General features: G+C 35.1%; 1 protein-coding gene across 2 annotated transcripts; it reads right to left on the bottom strand.

The window, feature by feature from the left end:
• Positions 1–9,262: 9,262 nt before the first annotated feature.
• wnt2ba (wingless-type MMTV integration site family, member 2Ba) lies at positions 9,263–20,756 on the bottom strand. 2 transcript variants are annotated; one of them, XM_051112918.1, is made up of 6 exons: positions 20,365–20,756; positions 15,152–15,372; positions 12,851–13,128; positions 12,444–12,708; positions 10,400–10,661; positions 9,263–10,310 (listed from the first exon to the last, which is right to left on the bottom strand). In XM_051112918.1, the coding sequence occupies exons 1-5, from the start codon at positions 20,487–20,489 to the stop codon at positions 10,432–10,434; spliced, it is 1,119 nt and encodes a 372-aa protein (XP_050968875.1). In that variant the 5' UTR covers positions 20,490–20,756; the 3' UTR covers positions 9,263–10,310; positions 10,400–10,431. The 2 variants fall into 2 exon arrangements, with proteins under 2 accessions (XP_050968875.1, XP_050968874.1); XM_051112917.1 differs by having other exon boundaries at positions 9,265–10,661.
• Between the last annotated feature and the right edge of the window lie 818 nt (positions 20,757–21,574).

Genomic DNA, 21,574 nt, shown 5'->3' with positions numbered 1-21,574 from the left:
TATTAATATTGATTTTAATATTCATTTTAAAAGACACCTAAAGGGATCATTCACCTAAAAATTAAAATGACCCTATTATTTACTCACCCTTATGCCATCCTAGGTGTTACCAGAAGCTAGAGATTACGGTTTAGAAAGTTTTAAATAGGCCTATGGATATTTTTTCTTACCCAAATGCCTTAATTCACTTCAGAAAGCCTTTATTAACCCCCTGGAGCCGTGTGGAATACTTTTTATGATGGATGGATGCACTTTATTGGACTTCTATTGGACTATTAAATCTCAACAGCCATTCACTGCCATTATAAAGCTTGGAAGAACCAGGACATTTTCTCTCAATTGTATTTGTCTGAAAGAATAAAGTCATATACACCTAGGATGGTGTGATGGTGAGTAAATCATGGGGTAGTTTTCATTTTTGGGTGAACTATCCCTTTAAAAGTCACTTGCAATTGGCATCGTTTATAAAATGTTATTATTTAAATGTTTTATTTATATAGCACCGCTTTACTGACATAAACATAGTCATATTTTCATTTAACTACAGTCTTTCATGCAGGAATACGATAATTTGCATTCCAAAACGCTTTCTTTCAGTTGTTGCCGTTCGTAGTAATAATGGTAGATTTATTGGCGGGCTTTCAGAAATGACGTTTTCAAGGCGGCAGGGAGGCAAGTGATGCCGGAAGGCAGGTCAGTACAAAACACTGAGTTAAATAAATACACTTAAATCTAATTTACACGCAAGGTGCTGCCATTTGTTTCATTATATTCATTTTTTGACGTAATAGCGGGCACGGGCATTTTTAAATCGAACGTTCGTTTCCGGTCTGCTGCTTCCGTTATTTCAACTGTGGTTTAACTGTAGTCTGACTACTACAACAGTCATTATTCAGTTGTAAATGATTATCCAGACCGCTGCTGAAGTAGCACACATTGTTATTATATTTAAACCGTAATCTCTTTATATATTGAACAGCAAGAAGTTCTCTGATGTGTGAGGAATATTTACTATTCAGGTTCGTTTAACTTGTTTCTTCAGTGTGTATGACTACTGTAAATAGTCAACATCACTTAGTGGTTTTTACCAACCTGTAAATAAACACTTCTTCTTTCGTTCCTGTCCTGCTCAGAGCGCTAAGTTATCACTTCTGAGGGAATGGAGTGGTCTAATAGAGATTCATCGTTTTCGTTATTAATATTTTCACAATTTGAAATGAAACTCTAGCCCAATGCTTACGGCATATTAAGCAGTATACACTAAATTTGACGTACAATTGTTTAAAATTAGTATGAAGCAATGCATACTATATAGTGCTAAATGTTCTATTATCATTTGTTTAATTCAGCAAATAACTTTTAATTTTTAAAAAGAAGTCTTTTATAGCAAGGCTGCAATTATTTGGTCAAAAATACAATAAAACAGTTCTATTCTAAATTTAATAATTAAATAAAGTTTAATATATTAGTCATTATTTTTATATTAGTGTCACATGATCCTTCAGAAATCATTTTGATGTGCTGATTTGCTGCTCAAGAAACATTTCTTATTGTTATCAGTGTTGAAAACTGTTTTTTTTTTTTTTTTTATTATGGAATATAGTAATCCACACAGTATGTTTTATACTATACATTATGGCAGAATCTGCAAAATGTTAATTATTTTACCAAAATAAGATGTATCATACAAAATGAACGCTATTTTTTTTACTTAGTACTGGCCTGAATAAGATATTTTACATAAAAGACATTTACATATAGGTATTATTTTTATTTAGTGCAGGTCAGTACTAAATAAAAATAGCATGCATTTTGTGTGATCTCTTATTTTGGTAAAATAATTAACATTTTGCAGATTCTGCAAGGTGTATGTAAACTTTTACTGTACATATGCCAGCATCTTTTTACCATCTACAATATGTTTCTTAAAGTCATATGTGTTATTGCCTAAGATGGCTGCTAAAGTTACATGGTATTGTTCAAAATTTTTTCCCAGGTTTTGCTCCGGTGTCTTTAAAGCGCAGCATTCCTCTCAACATATTTGGCATGGACATGGATGTTCACAGCTACATATGAGACGAATGCATAGTGTCTGATCATCAAAGCTCCCGCTACCACCTGCTTTCTTTGGCAGCCGTCCATACAACGGTCAGGCTGGGTCATGCAGGGTCTGTATGAAGCTCCATAAGGTACTGAATGCAGAGTAGAAAAGAGCCAAAAGACTTGCGATAGTGTTTATCCAGTGTTTATAATGCTTATTCACTGGTATATTTACAAACAAATGTTGCTTAAAGAGGTTAATAGCCTGGGAAAACAAACAGGCTACTGCCTGTGAAGGATGAGGCTGTGTTTAGCTTGATACCATCGCAGGCCCTGACAGAGCTGGTGCCCTACAGCTGGATTAAGTACAATTGGGGGCGTCTTAACTGGCGCTCTCCAGGGGTCTGGATTTGTTCAGGTTGGCAGTTTACTGCAGGCTTAAGCCACCGGGTGTAACAAACGCTAATGACAACCAAGCAAATAGTATTTGCAGCAGATACTGTCCCATGAGATTCTATGCAAGACTTTGCTGTGTTAAATTAAAGCTGTTTCTGTATTACAGAATATCATGCCTTTCATATATTGCCCCAGATCTTACTAAAGGGGTGTTTACACAACAACAGCATTTTGGGGCATGAAACGGCAAACTTCTGAAAACAGATTTAAAAGTGTATATTTTTGAAAAGGATACTGTTGTATTCTTTACTAACTGGCATCACCAACTACTGGCCTGTCATGCATAATACTACATTTTTTTTTAAAGATTTATTTTTGGGCTTTTTTATGCCTTTATTTGGACAGAACAGTGTAGATTAGGCAGGAAAGCACTGGGTGAAGAGAGGAGGGAGTGGGATCGGCAAAGGACCACAAACCAGGATTCGAACTCAGGTCGCCGTAAGCACAATTGCACTGTACGTCAGCACACTACCCGCGAGGCTATTGGAGCAGACATAATACTGCATTTTTAATCTTTTTTTTTTGGTTTCGTGTGAACATGGATCATTTTGACAATGTTGTCATCTGTACGCAAAACTTTTCAAAAAACATTTCCATGTTATCACTATTTGGGTAACAGACTTGAGTGATGCCTCAAATAATTTGCTTTGCTGTGCTTTGTCCTAGTACTAGCCATATCAACTATTTGCTACTTTCTGAAAGTTTCTGAAAGTTTCCAAAAAATCCTGCAAAGTTTTCAAAATGTCTGGAAGGTTTTCGAAAATATTCTGGTCCTTTGCAACCCTAATATCGACACCCTTGCATAGCATTTTGTAACTATCTTACATTTTGGTGAATTCTCATTCGTTTATTTTTATTCATATGCTCCACAGATTTTTAGGGTTGGGGATGGGGTTAGGGTCGCATCTTTATGCTTTTTTTCTAGGGGTCGACCAATTATCAGCCTGGCCGTTAAGCATTTTATGGTTATCGGTATCGGTCATTTTTAAAACTGATTTGCTGATGAAATAATTTATTAGCATTTAAAGAAAGTTTTTATAAGATCCCTTGTTATTCTTAATTTGTACATTAATTTAAATTTTTACACCAGACATATATATCGGTCTGCTTGATCTTTAATAATTGGTACCGGCATCATTTGTTTTCAAAATAATATTTAGAAAATGTATTTTGAGCAGCAAATCAGAATATGCAGAAAATTTCTGGAAACTTTCCAAATTTTTCTGAAAGTTTCCTGCAAAGGTTCCAAAATGTCTGGAAGGTTTTCGAAAATATTCTGGCCCTTTGCAACCCTAATATCAACACGCTCGCATAGCATTTCGTAACTATTTCAGAATCAGAATATTAGAATGATTTCTGAAGGATCATGTGACTGGAGTAATGATGCTAAAAATTCAGCTTTGAAATCACAGGAATAAATTACATTTTAAAATATATTCAAATAGAAAACAGTTCATTTAAATAGTAAAAATATTTTTGCTGTACTTTGGATCAAATAAATGTAGGCTTGGTAAACAGAAGAGACTTGTTTAAAAACATTAAAAATCTTAAAAAAAAAAAAAAAAAACAAAACAACGCTTGACTGGTAGTGTATGTCTTCTTAAATTTAAAGATTAGAATATGGTAGAGACTTATGGTTGGGCTTGTCACATGACAACCACCCACAAAAACCTAGTAGCTATATATATGTTCTGAGTGAGTTTAAGTTTGTTGCTATGTGGTCCCAAGGGTGCACAAAGCAGCCCTGTGCTTATAACACTACATTTAATATGCATTAGACAGAGAGAAGATGAAAAGAAAATACCATCTAAACTTTTCTGAAGACAGGCAGTTCCCCTCAGAGATACATTCATGTAAACTCCCACACCCAATTTTATCGCGATTCGTTTAACATCAACAAATTTATATTAATTTCCAATCAGCTCGAGGTGCTTTGTTACATCCCTATTTCTATGCCGTTTCTCTTCACAGATCTCACTCTTCATACGTCTTTAACAAAAATAAAGAGCTGTGGTGCTCCTCACAGAAGTGCTGCTGTGCTTTTTGTTTTGGATGTTTTGGAAGAGCTACATTCTTGCCAGTTGACTCACAAGATAAGAGTTTTTATGTGTTAATCCAGCGCCGCCGGCCTGTAAGCTTTGTCTGACAGCAAGCGTGCTAACGCTTCCACCCGGCCGCTTCTGCGAGCCAAGCCACACTTGTCCCCAAAGGTCACGTATATATAACGCTTATCTCCCCTATAAATCTGCCCTCAAGACCAAACACTTGCTCTGGATCTGTGGACAAAAGCCTGCAGTGGGAAGTACTCCATTGCCAATGTGGCATTCCTGTGTGACCAAGAGTATTCGTAAGGACGCAAATGTATTTTTAAGTGATGTAGTAGTAACCAGTAACTGCTTTATATCAGAGAATTGTGAGGATAAGAGACTAAAATAGTATTTTCTTGTGCAAAACCTGTCATCACCATTATGCTAAGATCTTGTGAATAGCAGGGCACTGTTATGTGGCTAAGGTGTAGTTTTCCATGTGTTGCTAGGATGTTTTTGGTGGCTGCCAGGGCTTTTCTATACAGTTCCTAAGGAGTACCCAATTTTTTTAATTTTTAATTTTATTTATTTTATTTTTTTCTAGACTATGTTTTAATGGTTAAATTAAAAAAATATATATAAATCAAAAAGCATGTATAATTAATTAAAACCATGAAACTTTTTAGTTTTTACTTAACAATTTAACAACAATTTAATAAGTTTAACAAAAATTTAAGTTTAGATTTCATTAAATTTTAATAATTCAAACTATCTCTAAATAGTTGATTTTATATATATATATATATATAAATATATATATACAGTATATATATATATTTTACCACACATCTCTGCCATATGTACATCAAGCTACTACTACATATATTGTATTGTCAATTTGGTGTAAAGTTGCTTTGCAACGATATGTATCGTGAAAAGCGCTATACAAATAAATTTGAATTTGAAATGAATTGAATATATATATATATTATTTATATATATAATTTCTTTTATTTGGTTTCTTTTTTTTTCAGAAATACTGTGTTGAATATTTAGCATTTTCTGGTAAATAAATTCTGGTAAAAAAAAAACAACCTAGTAAATATTATTTAAAGTATCATGTTTTAATAGTTAGTAGTAGTAGTAGTACTATCAATTACATTATAATACATATTTCTGTTTCTTTGAAGCTAAACCAAACTTTTATTTTAAAGGGTTGGTGTGAAGACCTGTAAGTTTCTGTTTGTATCTGATGATCGTTTGTAGTCAGTGTTGTTTGCCATATGAAAATTGTAATCAAAATAGTTTAGAAAAGTAATAGCACACCTTGCCTGAACATGCTTTCATGCTTTAAAGTGAGGCAATGCAAGCAAAAACAACATTTTTTCATGCATCTGTCAATTTTGAGATTGTGGGCTCTTTTGGCTTTTCATAAAGTACTTTTTCAAAACAGAGAAAAGAAAACATCCAAAATACACGTTTAAGTGTTTCTTTTATGACACTTTATCTGTTTGCTTCTGTAGACTTCAGTCTTTACAGGCCATTTTTTCAAAATGAGATTTTTCTTATGCACTAAGCAAAAAATCTCCACTTCAGCGGCACTTACGTACACCAAACTTTACAGTTTTATTCCTATCTATATTCTGAAGCTTGTTAAATAGGGATGAGTTCATATATAATTTGCCTGATTTTTTACATCACTTTATTCCTTAAAAAATTGTGAAAATGTTTTTTTTTTCTAGCTGTTGACAGTATTTTAAGGAGTGATTTATGGAGTGATAGAAAGATAACCAACTTTTTAAAGGAACCAATTGTTCACATATAACTACAGTTTGAATCAGCTGGTTAGTTTTCAGCATAACGAGATTGTTATTTTGGACAATTGACTGAAAATGAAAGCAATTGTAAGGACCACACACGTACTGGCCTCAGAGGACATGATCATGTGACTTGATGAATATACACAAAGTCCTCGCCAAAGAACAAAAGTTGTGAATATCATTTAAACTTTCAGCGCCTTGACTCTATCAATATGTCCTTGTACGGATTAGTGTGCTAATTAAAATGTTAGCTGATTCTGTTTAGGAACATACATAAATTTCAACACTAACCACATAGTGGTTACATGCTGCCAAGGGGGTGATTTTACAATGTTCAAAAGTAAACATACTCTGACATGTTTTCCACAAGTCTTTCTCAACACAGAAGTTTTTCTGGCAAAGACGAGGTGTGAGGTGGAACTGTTGAACAACGGAAAACATAATCAGACTAGCTGTGGGAAATTTCTGACATTCCACAATTGGAAAAATGTATCTTTGGATGGGATGCTGAAAATGAAGCAACAATAGAGAGCTATTGGCGCCCTTTGAGACTCAGATCTTGATATAAGAATTACAGAGGCGAAAACAAATCCGGTCAAACAGCTACGAGCAGCTCTGTCTTACAATGTGACACCAATTAGAATGGCTTGAGATCAGAATTGCTTGTGTGCGGCGGCCAAAGTGAACACTCGCCGAGTGCCAAAAATGAGTAAACATTGGCTTTGGCGAATTCATAAATCTAAACAAGTTAGGGGTTTCTTTTAGGAACTTGAAATCACACAGTGAGAAGTTCATTGAATTAAACATCCAAATATAGAATTAAATATTATATAGACAATGCTGTTTGTATAGCAACGGCTTTTCTTTTTTGGCCTCTTTCGTCAATTGCAATTTGTACAATGGCGAAATGAACTTCCACGGTCTTTACCTGACAAAGTTTCAGGTTGCTTTTGATTAATGGTGCCACCATTTTGGACACGCATTACTGACCATCGTGACAACCCGAGCGCTTCGTTCGCTCATCCATCTTAACAGCAAATTTAGAAACAACCATGTTGTCAAACCAAGGAGCAAAATGAATGGCGAAGAATGCCAGTCATGCTTACCTGACTATTTTTGCTGCTCAATCTCAGTGAGCTGCTGTCTTATTTTAGCAATGATTTGACATTTAGTGTGGCTTTTACATGAGGACATGTATATGAAGTCAGGAGAAAAACATTCAAAGAAGCCATTTAGCTTCAGAGTTTTTTTTTTTTTGAGTTGGTGTTATTTCTTTGAATGCATCTTGAATATATCAGGTTTAGCTGCTAATAACTATCTCATCCCAAACCCAAAGTATATCAAAGATTTAATGCAACAAGATTTGAAAAATGGTTGATTTAACAACCACATCTGTGCACTTTGACATAAAATATACACTGTTAAAAATAAAGGTGCTTCACAATGCCATAGAAGAACGAGGAACCCTTGACATCTGAAGAAACTTTCTGTTTCACAAAAGGTTGTCTGTGGTGATAGAAGTTTCTTCAGATTATGAAAAGGTAAGAAAGAGATGGTTTTTAAAAAAACCTTTGACTGAATGGTTCTTTGTGGAACCAAAAATGGTTCTTATATGAAGCACCTTTATTTTCAAGAGTATATCTCGATATTTGCTAAAAATCTGGTGATAATTAGACAGCATTTTGCTGAATGTGTTATTGTGCTGGTATTTTAGCAGGTTTATGACTGCTGTGGACAGCTGATCTCAAAGCTTTTGATGTTCTTCGGTGATTAGTTTGCAGGAGGAACAGAAATGAACTTTTTGAAATTGATCATTACTTTTATAAGGCTGTTTTTTTTTAACTTAAATAAAAGTATGCATCATCTTTTTTGTCAAATTTTTAAATATTGATTCTTAAATCCCAACGACCGATTAGTCTGGCCTTTTTTTAGTTAATGAACGAAACATTGTAGTGTGCCTCCTATCCAATAAATCACAATAAGTTTTGTGCTTTGTTACTTTTGATATGAAACAAAGTCTCAGATTCAAATTCTGTTCATTTTTTTTTACACTATTCAAACAATAAATGCAATTTTTGCACTGTTTAGTGTGGAGTGACAGATCACTGCAGAGAAGCGCCAGTGCAAAGTGCACGTGAACTGATTAAAATTTATTTACAATTTTTTTTACATTTAATCAATAAATTCAAATAGTAAGACACTATAGAGTTGTTACCAATCAAATCTGAAGTGGCATTTAGATGCATTATAAAAATGTTTAGACATGACTGCATTTAACCTGTAATTATAAATGCACAAATAATGTTTTGATCTTTAAAAACAAAATGTTCGAGAGTGATATTTGAAATGATTATATATTTTCGATATGTACCTAAAATCGCCAGTATGTGGCAGTAAATCACTGCATGAGTGAGTCATTGAGTCATTTATTCAACTGATTCATTCAAACGGCTGACTGATTTGGTAACGAAACACTGTTGGTTGCAACATTGGCTCATTGGAAATACGTGCCTCTATTTACATTCTGCAAAACTGAAAAAACGTACCTATATGTATGAAGCATTGCAGTTTCCAGTTGAAATGAACACTGGAGGCAATAAAAGTCTGGCAACTTTTATTCATAAAGCCTAATTTTCACACAATTACTTACAGTATATTATATAATGGCTTCAAAACAATTTTAACATCCTGCGTAATTTGAAAACTTTTAAACGTTGTCATCACATATACAGCTTCATGTGCATGAGTTTTCCAATTCAGTAGGTTTCTAATTCAGTAGCACTTCAGAGGTGAAGAGCTACGGTACGAAACCCATGAAACTACGGTTCGACAAAATAGTTCAAATCCGCGTAAGAAAGTTAAAATAGCACTGCTGCATCAACAAATGTGTTTATATATCGTTTTTGCAATTGTTAACATTTGTTAGGATTAGGGTTGTGTTTGGTGTAGTGGATATTTCCAACACGATAGAGCATTAACATTTAGACGCACGTCCCGGTCCAGAAACGTGCAGTAAAGTACGTAATTACAATGCTGCAGAAATGTATGTAAAGGCACGTATTTCCAATGAGCCTGGGTTGGTCATGTGTCACTCAGAGATTCAAAACAGTTCTTCTGTGGCTTTGTTTGAGACTATTTTCGTTGGCAAAAGACAGCAAAAACAGTAACTTGTGTCTAAAATGTAACTCAACCCTATTCAGAAATTGCACAGAATCTAGCCAATCAGATTTGAGTGTACAGTTTTATGTTCTGCGTGAAATGAATCTAATCGCAATGTGCAAACAGTCTACAGTCATGGTATTTGATGGTTTGGACTCTTTATTTCAATAAACATCACATTTCACTGAGAAATCCATCAGGGAAAAAAAAGTTTTTGGAACCAAACTTTACCAAACCAAAAAAAGTGCTCATATTTGAAGGGATGTTTAAGTGCTTAGGTATTTTCAAAAGATAACATGAAAGATATATTTCTCTGAAATACAGTGACAATGGCATTTCACTATAAATTAATCATTGATCTGATTATTTCATGCACAAGTCATGTATCAGAATTATGGTCCATGTAAAGGTAAATGAAGGGAAACAGTTATCACTGTTGAATATCATTTTTACAGCACCCTTCAAAGTATTATTTTGAACTGTTAAATGGAATTGTTCTTGGCGTGAAATGCGATTTATTGCTATGGAATCTTGAACTGATGCCGCATGTTGTTCTTCCCTAAAACTCCATCGATGCATTTATCAAAGCTGTCCAAAAACATAATTCGATAGGCACACATATTATCAGTAAAAGGTGTTTCACAGTTTGCAAATAGTGAAAGGATTGTGTCCTGATCACAGTTCATTCTATTAAACACCAGACAATGCCTACTGTATGATTTCCCATGACACCAACCGTCTACCAGTGCTCCAGACTGGCCTGTGATCTCTGCGCTTGCATCATTGAAGGAGGGTAAAGTTCAGGGTTCTGCAAGTGGAGATCAGAGCGTTATAGTCAGAAACTGCACATCCCACATTGCGGTGGCCCACTTCAAAAACCTGAGAACAGAAAAGCACCAGTAGCTGCTGATTGGTCAATGTCGTGGCAGTCAGGTCAAATCGAGCCAGTCGGGTTTCTTATGTGGTTTACAGGTGTGAACGTCCACAGTTTCCTCACAGTCCCTGCACTCCACAGCGCAGCACCATTTGAACTTGCACTCGCATTTGCTCATACGTTTCACACGCGTGGTGTCGTACCCGCGGCCGCAGCACATGACCTCGCAGCCGTCCATGCCTCTGGAAGACTTGTTACACACCCGTCCTGCTGTACCCAGAGAACCTGAAATATAGATGCAGAAATTAAATGTATATAGGTCTGGGTGAAAATATCAATTTCTCCGTTTTAATCAATTCTCATTTTTACGAAACAGTATTGATTCTTAAATCCCAAGAATCGACTGTTTTCAGTTAATGAACAGTTCAGGAGTTCAAAAAACATGTCAAAAAACATTTTCGGTGACCATAAACTTATTAGTCAGCTAGAAAAATTAACTCATATATTTAGCTAATTATAGTATACTATATACTAAATATAGTATACTATATATATAGTACCTTTGCTAAAGGTATACATACCTGTATAACATATTGATTATCATTTTTACTGTTCCTCTGTGTTTTTTTATGTATTTTTTATGATAGCCACCATTTAAATGTTTATATTTCAAAAAACGAATTGGAGTAAAATTATAATTATGTAATTCCAACGTTATTATTATAAAAACTTAATTGAGTGCAATTTAAACGTTTGTATACAAATCAGTTAATTTTTATCTCAATACTATAGGAATGTAGTACCAACTGACTGTATATTTTACAGCATTAGTTGAGTTTTTTTTTTCCTTGAGAAAATTTGGCACATACTGTTCCTGATATATACAAAATAATCAACATGGAAATCAAATCTAATTGCAAGCTTGTGAATCAGGATGGAATCGAATCATCTAGAATATATATTAGGGTCATTAATTTCCATTTAGTAAAATTATTCCATTGTGAGTCAATAGGCCATTCACTTTTTCAGATCAATACCTTTTTTCTGAAAAAAAATAAAAAAATAAAAAAAAATAACATGGTATATATAGTTTATAGTATTTTCAAGTCATATTTCACCTCAGAACCAAAAAAAGAAACAAATCATTACAATTTAATAAAAATATACTTTTTATTTATTTTCAATAAACCAAAAATGTAAAAAGCTTATATATTGAAGCATGTTTTGTTTTGTTTATTTATTTTGCATAATGACAATTTTTATTTCATGATGACTCACACTTTGTAATGTGTCTGAGTGCTTTATCTCTGATATATTTTAATTTTGTGTTTGTCACTATTTTGAGGGTTCTTATTACTCTAATTATTACTCATTACAAAATTACAAAAATATATACTTAAAGGCAATTATTTTTATTTAAATTGGCATAAAGTAAAGGTAGTGCAATAAATACTACTATGATGTATACATTTTAATGCATTTTTAATGCAACAAATTTAATGCCTTTTTTTGGCATTGCACTGCTGTAATAAATTGGGTTGAAATATGACTCAGACATTTTCTTTGGCACAACTTTAAATTACATTAAAAGTAGTGCAACACATACTACTATGATGTATACATTTTAATGCTTTTTTAATGCAACAAATTTAATGCATTTTTTTGGCATTGCACTGCTGTAATAAACTGGGTTGAAATATGACTCAGATATTTTCTTTGGCAGAACTCTAAATTAAATTAAGTGCAACAAATACTACTATGATGTATACATTTAATCAATTTTTTAATGCAATGAATTTAATTTTTAATTTTAATTTTTTATTTTTTTGCATTGCATTTCTGTAATAAATTGTTTGAGAAAACTTTGCCCAGTTACTCTTAGATATCCCAACTATCAGTTTGAAGCATGGTATAAAAACTAGTGCTGTTAAAATTAATATTGCGATTAACAAATTTAAATTAGAAATGAATCGCTATTAATTACAGAAAATTTTGCAATTAATTAGTTACTTTTTTAATCAAATTGACAGCACTGATAAAACATTTAGGATGCTCTTTGTTGCTTACCCGCCGATCTGTCCATTAGACAATAGTCTGGAGAGTTCTCAATGTATACTAGATCATTTTTGGTCGTTCTCTTGTAATCTCGGTCAGCAACCATGAAGCCTGAACCATCCTGGTTCATGGTGACCTCCACAGCAGTATTGTACTTCTTTCTCAAGTAGTCCCCCGTTCGCCGGAAATCAGACATAGCCAGCCAGCACGTCCTGAGAGCACATGACCCACTGACTCCATGACACTTGCATTCAGTCTTCATAAAACGCTTTACTGCCTAAAGAAAACAGAACTCAACCCATGACCTATGAACCACTCAGTGACACAGATTCAAAGACAAGTTTTAATAATTAGATTTTCTAATTGCATTTTTTTTTTTGCAATGATAATCAATCAAATGTGACAATCTTGACTCTTACCATTCTCCCACAGCGGTTGTTGTGCAGATTCATCAGTGCTCTGGCATCTTTGACCATCCTCTCTCTGGCATCCACAAAAGCTTTGGCAAACTTAATACCGTAGTTGATGTTGTCGCTACAACCGCCCCAGTCAAAGTCGCCCTCTTCATCGCTCGCCCTGCCTCTCCTGTGGGTGTCGCAGCCGCAGATCTTAAGCTCTCCTTGACTGCAAGCTCTAGTGATGGCATAAACGACTCCCGCAGAGGAGATTGCATAAACGAATGCTGCTTCACGGCTACCTGATGGAGGAGAACAGTGGGCATTTGTAATGCTTTAAAAAAGTGTATACTTTCTGTGCCAAAATGGATTATGCACACTGTTTTATGGTGAGTTTAGTGTCAGCTGGGTTTCATTTGCTTACAGAAAGTGTTTAACATTAAAAACTTCACTTTTCAGTAGTTTAATAGAGCCAAGCGAGTTGATGAGGCATAAGGCTCTTACTATGGTGTTAAATCCGCTGTGCTTTTGTTATATCAACTCTCTAACATCATCCCTAGATTCAAGCCCCTTGGCTGGCCTAAGTGCGGGAGGCCACCCTAGAGCTTTGAGACATTCGACTGATTCAGGCTGACACTCCTTCACCTTTAGTTTCTTTGGTCGATTGCACTCATAGCCTTGAGGTGTGTTTTTTTGCCAAAGTAGCGCAAAATGACCCCTATTTTGCTCATTTTCCTCCTCCAGCTCGCGCACTGAGCCAGAACAGAGGGTGATATGTCAAAAAGAGCAGCTTTGTCTGTCTGCCAGAGTCATCTGCACAAATATTTACATCTCCTATTACTGTTTATACATCAGCCTGTAGAGAACCCCCTCCGATCAGCCACTTGTATTTGGAGAATATCCACTCTCTGTCAGACTTTCACCCATTCTTGGGAAGTGGAAATTTTAAAGAAGTCCTTTTTCCCGACATTTATCCAACAGACGTATTGATGGGATTGTTATCTTGACTTTATGCTTTGTGCAGACTTTGTTCTTGTAGCAAGTAAAGCTGTAATGTTACATCATTTACCGTACAGTTATATCCCAACATCTCAAGTTGATGGACTAAAGCATAACCTTTTCTGGCAAATATGCATGGGAGGAAACATGTCCATGTTACAGTTTACTATGGAAGCCCGTTTCTGCCACTGAATAAAAAAAAAGGTAATTGCGACTTTTTATCTCGCAATTCTGACTTTTTTCTCAGGATTGTGAGATATGAACTCGCAATTACGAATTATAAAGTCAGAATTGTGAGATATAAAAATCACAATTCTGACTTATGTTCTCAGAATTGCATGATATAAACTTACAATTGCAAGTAAAGTCAGAATTATGAGACAAACTCACAATTCTGAGAAATAAAGTTGCAATTCAGAGAAATAAATTCAGAATTGCGAGTTTAAATCTTGCAATTCTAACTTTATAACATGCATTTGCAAGTTAAGTCAAAAATTGTGAGATATAAACTCGCAATATCCCCCCTCAAAATTGTACTTTATATCTCACAATTCTGAGAAAAAAAGACAGAATTGCAAGAAAAAAGTTTTTATCTCGCAGTTCTGACTTTATAACACGCAATTGCGAGTTTATATCTCACAATTTCGAAAAAAAGTCAGAATTGTGACTTTATATCTTGCAATTCTGACTTTATATCTCGCAAGTCAGACTTGCGAGATGTAAACTCATAGTGGTTGTGAGACAAAAAGTCGCAATTACATTTTTTAATTTTTTATTTCACTGCGGAAACAGGCTTCCATAGTTTACCCCAAAAATCAAATTAAAAAAAAAAAAAACGTTTTGCATGAAGGCTACTTTAAAAATTTTTGGCCCAAATTCTTGTTATTTTAACGCATCTTTTTTTTTTTTTTTTTTTTTTTTTTTTTAATTTTGTTTTCTTGTGTTTTTAAATTTTGTAATTTCCATTATTCTCAGTGGTAGTTCAATGGGATATGTATATATATATATATATATATATATATATAATTAGGTGTTTTGCATAACGATAATGGCATAGTTGATGAAAAATGTGGCGAACTGAAATTTTGTCACAATGCTGTCCTAAAATTGTTTTTCTTTGTACAAAATATGTTTTGTTATGTCTGTCTTTTGATTTTTAGGGTTGCTCTGACATGTTAGGATTGGTAGAATTCGCCTCTGTGCACAATGGAATATAAACCTGTTATACATAATAGAATGTTGCGTAGTTTATGGACGTCATGTCTTTTAACTGTATGATTTTTATCTTAGCTGTTATTAGGAATAAAGTATAACACAAACACTGACTGCGCAACATGACGCGGCCGAACACAGTATGGTCTCTCTCCAGCGTGCTGCAGTTCCAGCGATGGTGTCGGAACTGGTGCTGGCATTCTCGGATCCACTCTTTGGCTCCTTCCCCGATGGATTGCATAAGATCTGGGTGTCTTTGGCAGAGCTGCCTCTGCTTGTTCACCAGCCCTGGAATGTTGTCACATATGACCCGTGCACCTAATGCACCAATGTACCTGCAGAAACAAACAGAGACACATTAGTTGACCTAAATGAATAAATGTAACGTATAAATGGACATTACTACTGCAGTAGTTGGCCAATTTCTGATTATAAATCATTTTAATGGATAATTATGAAATCCATTTCACTGAACCAACATCATAGTTGTATAGGATTGTAGTTTCAGTTAGCCTGCTCTTCTGGATCATCTCTGTTTGAGACTGAGCCTTCAGTTCATGTTAGCCACACTTTAATACATGGTTTTCTGGAATGCTTGATTCTGACTAGTCCATTATTCTGTGGTCAAATATTTTTGTATAGCAACCACTAAACTGAATAATTGCCCGTTTTCCCAGCCAATTGATTTCCTATAGCTGCTCTCTGTTTCAGTCTGTTTCTTCACAGATAATAAAATAATTTCAGCTTAAATAAACATTGCATGTCCCTTTAAGATATTTTGCAATAATGATACCCCTACAATACTTTATTGCCTCTGCAAAAACTCAAAAGTCTTAAATACATAGTTCACCCAAAAATGAAACGTCCAACCAAATCTCTTGAGAAAACGCAAAAAATGTACGAGGTAGCTATTTCGTATTAATTTTGTATGATCATACAGAAGTGTGGTTTTTAAAAAAAGATCCACCCCAATACCATTTCAATAAATTGTCAGTGGGGCGAAAAAGTGTGAATGAGATTGTAAGAATTCATGGCGAATACCAATTTACTAAACATAAAATAGTTGGAAAAATCACAAACTCATGTTGTTAAAAACCTGTGTAAAATTACTTTCTGATGCAGAACACAGATATTTTGAAAAATGTCTTAGACCATTTTTTTCCCTATGCAATTAAAGTCAGTGGGGTCCAATGTTGTTTTTGTGTTATAGAAAAGAAAAAAAAGTCATGCAGGTTTGGAACAACATGAAGGCAAGTAAATGATAACAATTTAAAGTTTTAGGCAAACTATTCTTCTAAAGGGAAACCCAGGTATTAAGACTTGTATGGCTTCATATAATGTAAACGATGTCACTTACTAAAATATGTACTAGAAAACCTATGAAAGACTTGCTTTATTTAAAAAATTCATATTGTTTTACACATATTTTGGACTATGGGAGATGCCATTATTTAGATGAAATTGCTGCACTCAGTGAGCTACTGCCGCTAGCAGTTGCTATTTTTACCGCAAAAACTAAAAAATAAAATGAAATGAAAATAAAATACTGATACGATGCAACATTGTGCAGCTTTTGGTTGTAATTTTCAGTCGAAGGGCAACGAGACAAGCAATGTTAGTTTTTACTGCTTTCCTAGCGATAAGAAAAGGAGAAAATAATGGGAAGATGCATGTAGACGAATAAAACTTCCTAAAGACCTGCATCTTTGTTCTCTCTACTTCAGCCCTGATGCCTTTAAAGCTTTTAGTAGACCACAGCTACTGAAAGAGCTTACAAACGGCAGAGACAAGAAACGCTAAATGCCATCCTGGCAGGATGTGAACATGCCGATGCGTGTTGTGACGTCGCAGCCATTGAAGGAATTTCTCAGCAAGGATTTCACTTGATATCCATGATCCGTACTCCTTGTGAGGTACGACATTTGGTTTTTGCCTGTGGTTATATCCATCACCACCTGTAAGCTCTTTCCGAGTTGTGTTGCAGTAAAAATAGCAACAGGTTGCCAATAACTCACTGAGCGCAACCATCTGATGTCGTCGAAAATAACGGCACCCTCCATAGTCCAAAATATGTATAAAACGGTGTGGATTTTTAAAATAACGTAAATCTTTCATGGGTTTTCTATCACACGTGACCCTGGACCAGAGGTCAAGTTAACCGAAAATTGTCCGTCATTGAAGGAATTTTTTTTATCAGTGACAGAAAAATCTGAAGGCCTTCCGTCACTTTGATAGATTACACTGAGGGTGATCTATTGTTAATTCTAACTGTAATTCCCACTCCTGTCCAGTTGGTGGCGAGTGCGCTCCAGTGTGGCAGCCAAAATCTGAGACTTTATCGAGTTTTCTTTAACGCCAAAAATCATTAGGATGTTAAGTAAAGATCATGTTCATACAAGTCTTAATACCCGGGGTCTGTTTCATACCCCCTTAAATTAGATATACCCCAATTTGTCCCATATGCCATGGTTCTCCGTTGACAAATTTCTACAAGAGTGCTGCAACAACTGATAATCTTACATTGAATTTTTTTATGTTACAGGTTTCCTACTAAACAGCCTGACAAATATCTAGTGGACCCTTTTCTGTTCAAGCGCACAACACGGACACCCTTGGCGAGGTTTGCGCTGTGCTCAGGCGCCCTTGTCTCCTTCCCGGATCTCATTATCCAGTCAGTCGTGTCTGGGTTTGTGCGACAGCAAACCTACTGAAGAATTTCCACTCCTCTTATGGCTGTCCCTATCGCTCTCTCTCTCTGTCTCTCACACACTGACATGCTAGTGCAAACATACGGCCCAGCGAAAGACTTATTCCTCTCGCCATAGCATCCATGGGAGGGCCTGCTGTTGGCGGCTTTGCACGGTTGCCCTGTTGATCCTTGACACACAGAAACACAATCTCGCTCTCCCTTTCTGTTCCAGAACACTTATCAGCTGTATGCGGCTGGGATTGGGAAAGGCCGCTGCACGTGAGCCAGAAAAGCGCTACGCGTGAATTGATTGCAACGATGACAACAATCCCCATAACTGTATAAATTACCGTAGGAACTAAGAGATATTTATCACCGCTGGCTCACACGGTTTTGGGCATGCCGCCACGGCTGTCTTGCGGACTCACGCCGTCGAATCCCCGCTGCCTTGCAGAGGGCAAAAGGGGCCATACGTATAGCTATTTCAACATAGATGATTCAAACGATAACCCTTCTTTTCCCATTCATGAAATACGGTATTATTGTCTATCGTGAGAGAAAGCGAGCATTCGTTTTAATTGAAAGTATCAAAAAATAGCATGGACTGAGATTATGTTGTTTACTCAGCTGTGGGGCACTAGGCAGTGCGCTGACTATGTTGATATTGCTACCTCTGAGACCTGATGGGGAACTTATGAATGCTGCAATTAGAGACGTTTTTAAAGGCGAAGGCTGCCATTGTGTCATCGTGTCTGGTGTTATACAGTGAAGAAATGGAGATGAAAGGCAATAACTTCAGAACTAAGTCACTTCAAATCTATATCACCCTAGCAAGTGTGTTTATCTGGTGTGTTCAGCACACAAGTAGGTCTGCTGATCCAGCCAAGACCTGTCATATACAGTCTGGAATGTGTTGATCAATGTCAGTGTAAGACATCAGACTCCTCTGTCTTTACTAACAAGTGCCTTGAGAAATGATTAAACACAGTACTGTATGCACTTCTGCCATCACCTGCCATCTAGAGCTAATTTTTTTCTTCTTTCTGATGGTCTCATTTTATCTGACTTTTTCACTAATATTGGTGTGATTGTACTATTTACTGCTATTTATTTGCCATTTTAGTACTTTTCATTTGTGGCCTTCATATATCACTATCTGTACATCACTACCAGCTCTTCCTTTTCTTATCATGCTCTGGACTATGAACCAAATTTGTCTGAGTAAAAGAAAATCAATTTAAATAGTACTCTCAGAAAATAAATAAATAAATAAATAATAATTATATATAGAGAGAGAGAGAGAGAGAGAGAGACTCTCAAATGTGTATTTATTAGTGCTGTCAAACGATTAATCACGATTAATTGCATCCAAAATAAGTTTTTGTTTACATAACGTGTATACTGTGTATATTTGTTATGTATATATAAATACACACACATAATTGTGTATATATATTAGAAAAATATGTTATGTTTATATATCAAATATATTTATATTAGGGATGTCAAACGATTAATCACGAATAATCGCATACAAAATAAAAGTTTGAGTTTGCCTAATATATGTGTGTGTACTGTGTGCAATTACGTATATATAAATACACACAAATTAATGTACATATTTAAGAGAAATATGTTATTTATGTACAAAATGTTTTTATTTACATATAATATAAATTATATAAAAATTATAATAAATACATATACTTTCTTAAATACATATACATAAATGTGTTTGTATTTATATATACATAGTAATTATACACACTACACATATATTAGGCAAACTCAAACTTTTATTTTGTATGCGATTAATCGCGATTAATCATTTGACATAAATTATATGAATATAAATGTATACATGTAAATATTTTTAAAATATATACTGTATGTCTGTATTTATATATACATAATAAACACACAGTATACACACATATATGATGTAAACAACTTTTTTTGGATGCGACTAATTGTGATTAATCGTTTGACAGCACTAATATATTCGCTGAAGATTTGTTACTAATAGTATTATAAATATTAATTTGACAAAGATTTTTTTTTCAACTTTAAATCAGTTATTTCGCTACTTCTCAAAAAGAAATGATTATATATTTTGTAGCCTACTTTTAGTTGATCAAACTTGTGATTTTTCCACCAGGTGGATCATAAAAAGCTCAGAATCACATTTTTAAAGGGGACATGAGTCATATCTACAGATGGACATGCAGAAGATTAATTGGAATTAATTTGCTGAAATTCAGCCGTGTTATTGCATCATGCACAAATACTTTTTCCCACCCTTGTATACAAAAGTGTATTAAATATGATGTATTATAAACCAAATACTAATTTAAACACGCTTTCTAAAATTGTTTCGTCTCGACAAACTGCTTTTCCTAATCATAATTTGAAAGCAGGATCAAACAAGAATCAAACAAGATAAGTGAAATTCCTATTTTAGTGTTTTATTTGATTCGTAATTAGGCTAATTGTTCATTGTTATAATTGGTTCCAGATTACCACATAAATTCAAGGAGCAGACTTATTTGGGAACAGTTCGGTTAGTTAATTTTCGTCTATATGTAGTGCCATTGAGTGACTCTAGTGGCACTTTAAATAAACACTTAAAAGCACCTACCACCAAGACGAGTCCACACTGGGAGTAAACATGAGCAGCAGCAGAATGAAGGGCAGGTAAATCCGGTGAGCGGAGCCGCTCGGTTCACGGCGTGACACGCTTCCAACTCCATCAAACTCCCGCATGTTTGACACGTTTAGTTTGTAAATGTTTCCAAATCCAACAAAGCAAAGACAAAGTCACAGGCTCATAACATCTCTTGACATACTTTATTCTTCTTCGTTGAAATAATGTATCTTCCCACGTTTGAAGCGACAAAGTTGCTCAGAATATAAACAGAAACTTCCATATAGAATATTAAATATTAATTTGTATCCAAACTGAGTTCCTTTGAGCAGACTCTGAAAATGGTCGTTAAAATAGTTCCTAATTGCGTCCGGGCCGGTGCAGTGAGTGAGGTACAGTATCTGTCCCGCAGAATCAGATCCAGAGGCATATCTCTGGTTGGTGGGGGTGTGTGCGCGCTCATTGGCTGGAATCAGCACGAGGAGACGAGATGAATGAACCCGCGTCAACACACATTTCCTGATGCTGTCACAGATAACCGCCGCGCTTTTCAACACTGTTAGAGGCGTTACTCTCTCTTTACAACGAAGTAGACCGTCATTTTTGGACACTACCACGATGGTAATACCATGTTGTTTGTAGCTTGGTTTTACACATAACAATGTAATTTAATGTCTATTTTAGTAAGGTAATCGCGCTGTACTGGGGTATGTGACTTTTCACATAAAGTTTGTTAGGTTTTAAACGATAAAACAATGTAGTCCAAAGTCAAAGTTGGAAAATAATACCCAAGGTACACATTTCTAGTAATTGTGCAGTTAATTCTCATATTGGATTTTCATAAAGTTTCGGAACATTTGTCCTCTCCCCAAATTTGTCACTACCGAAATACAGTAATATGTATTTCTTAATATTTGTCTTTTACTTATTTTTGGGCCTTTTTTAAGCAGGACAGTTTGAGAGCAGACAGGAAAGCATTGGGTGAAAAGAAGGGAGTGGGACCAGCAAAGGACCCCAAGACGGGATTCGAACTCGGGTCGCCGGGAGCGCATATGCGCTATATGTTGGCGCACTAACCACGAGGCTATTTGGCGCCGAAAGTAACGTGTTATATTGACCTATTTGCATTGTAAATATATATATTTGCTCTTTTACTAAACACATTTTCAGAGGTATAGTTTTATACAAAAGTTTGGGAACTCCT

The sequence above is a fragment of the Labeo rohita genome, chromosome 6 (genome assembly GCF_022985175.1).
Source record: "Labeo rohita strain BAU-BD-2019 chromosome 6, IGBB_LRoh.1.0, whole genome shotgun sequence".
In the NCBI taxonomy this organism is placed as follows: domain Eukaryota; kingdom Metazoa; phylum Chordata; class Actinopteri; order Cypriniformes; family Cyprinidae; genus Labeo; species Labeo rohita.
Note: the sequence above shows the minus strand (reverse complement) of the source record. Positions and strands in the feature narration are given on the sequence as shown.

What these genes read in the sequence shown, in the direction of transcription:
- wnt2ba (XM_051112918.1), bottom strand. Translation starts at nt 20,489, where the DNA reads ATGCGGGAGTTTGATGGAGTTGGAAGCGTGTCACGCCGTGAACCGAGC. An exon ending in CGGCCGCGTCATGTTGCGCA is followed by an intron (nt 13,129 to 15,151) that starts GTCAGTGTTTGT and finishes CTCCTCCATCAG; the next exon opens with GTAGCCGTGAAGCAGCATTC. An exon ending in TCTAATGGACAGATCGGCGG is followed by an intron (nt 10,662 to 12,443) that starts GTAAGCAACAAA and finishes TCTATATTTCAG; the next exon opens with GTTCTCTGGGTACAGCAGGA.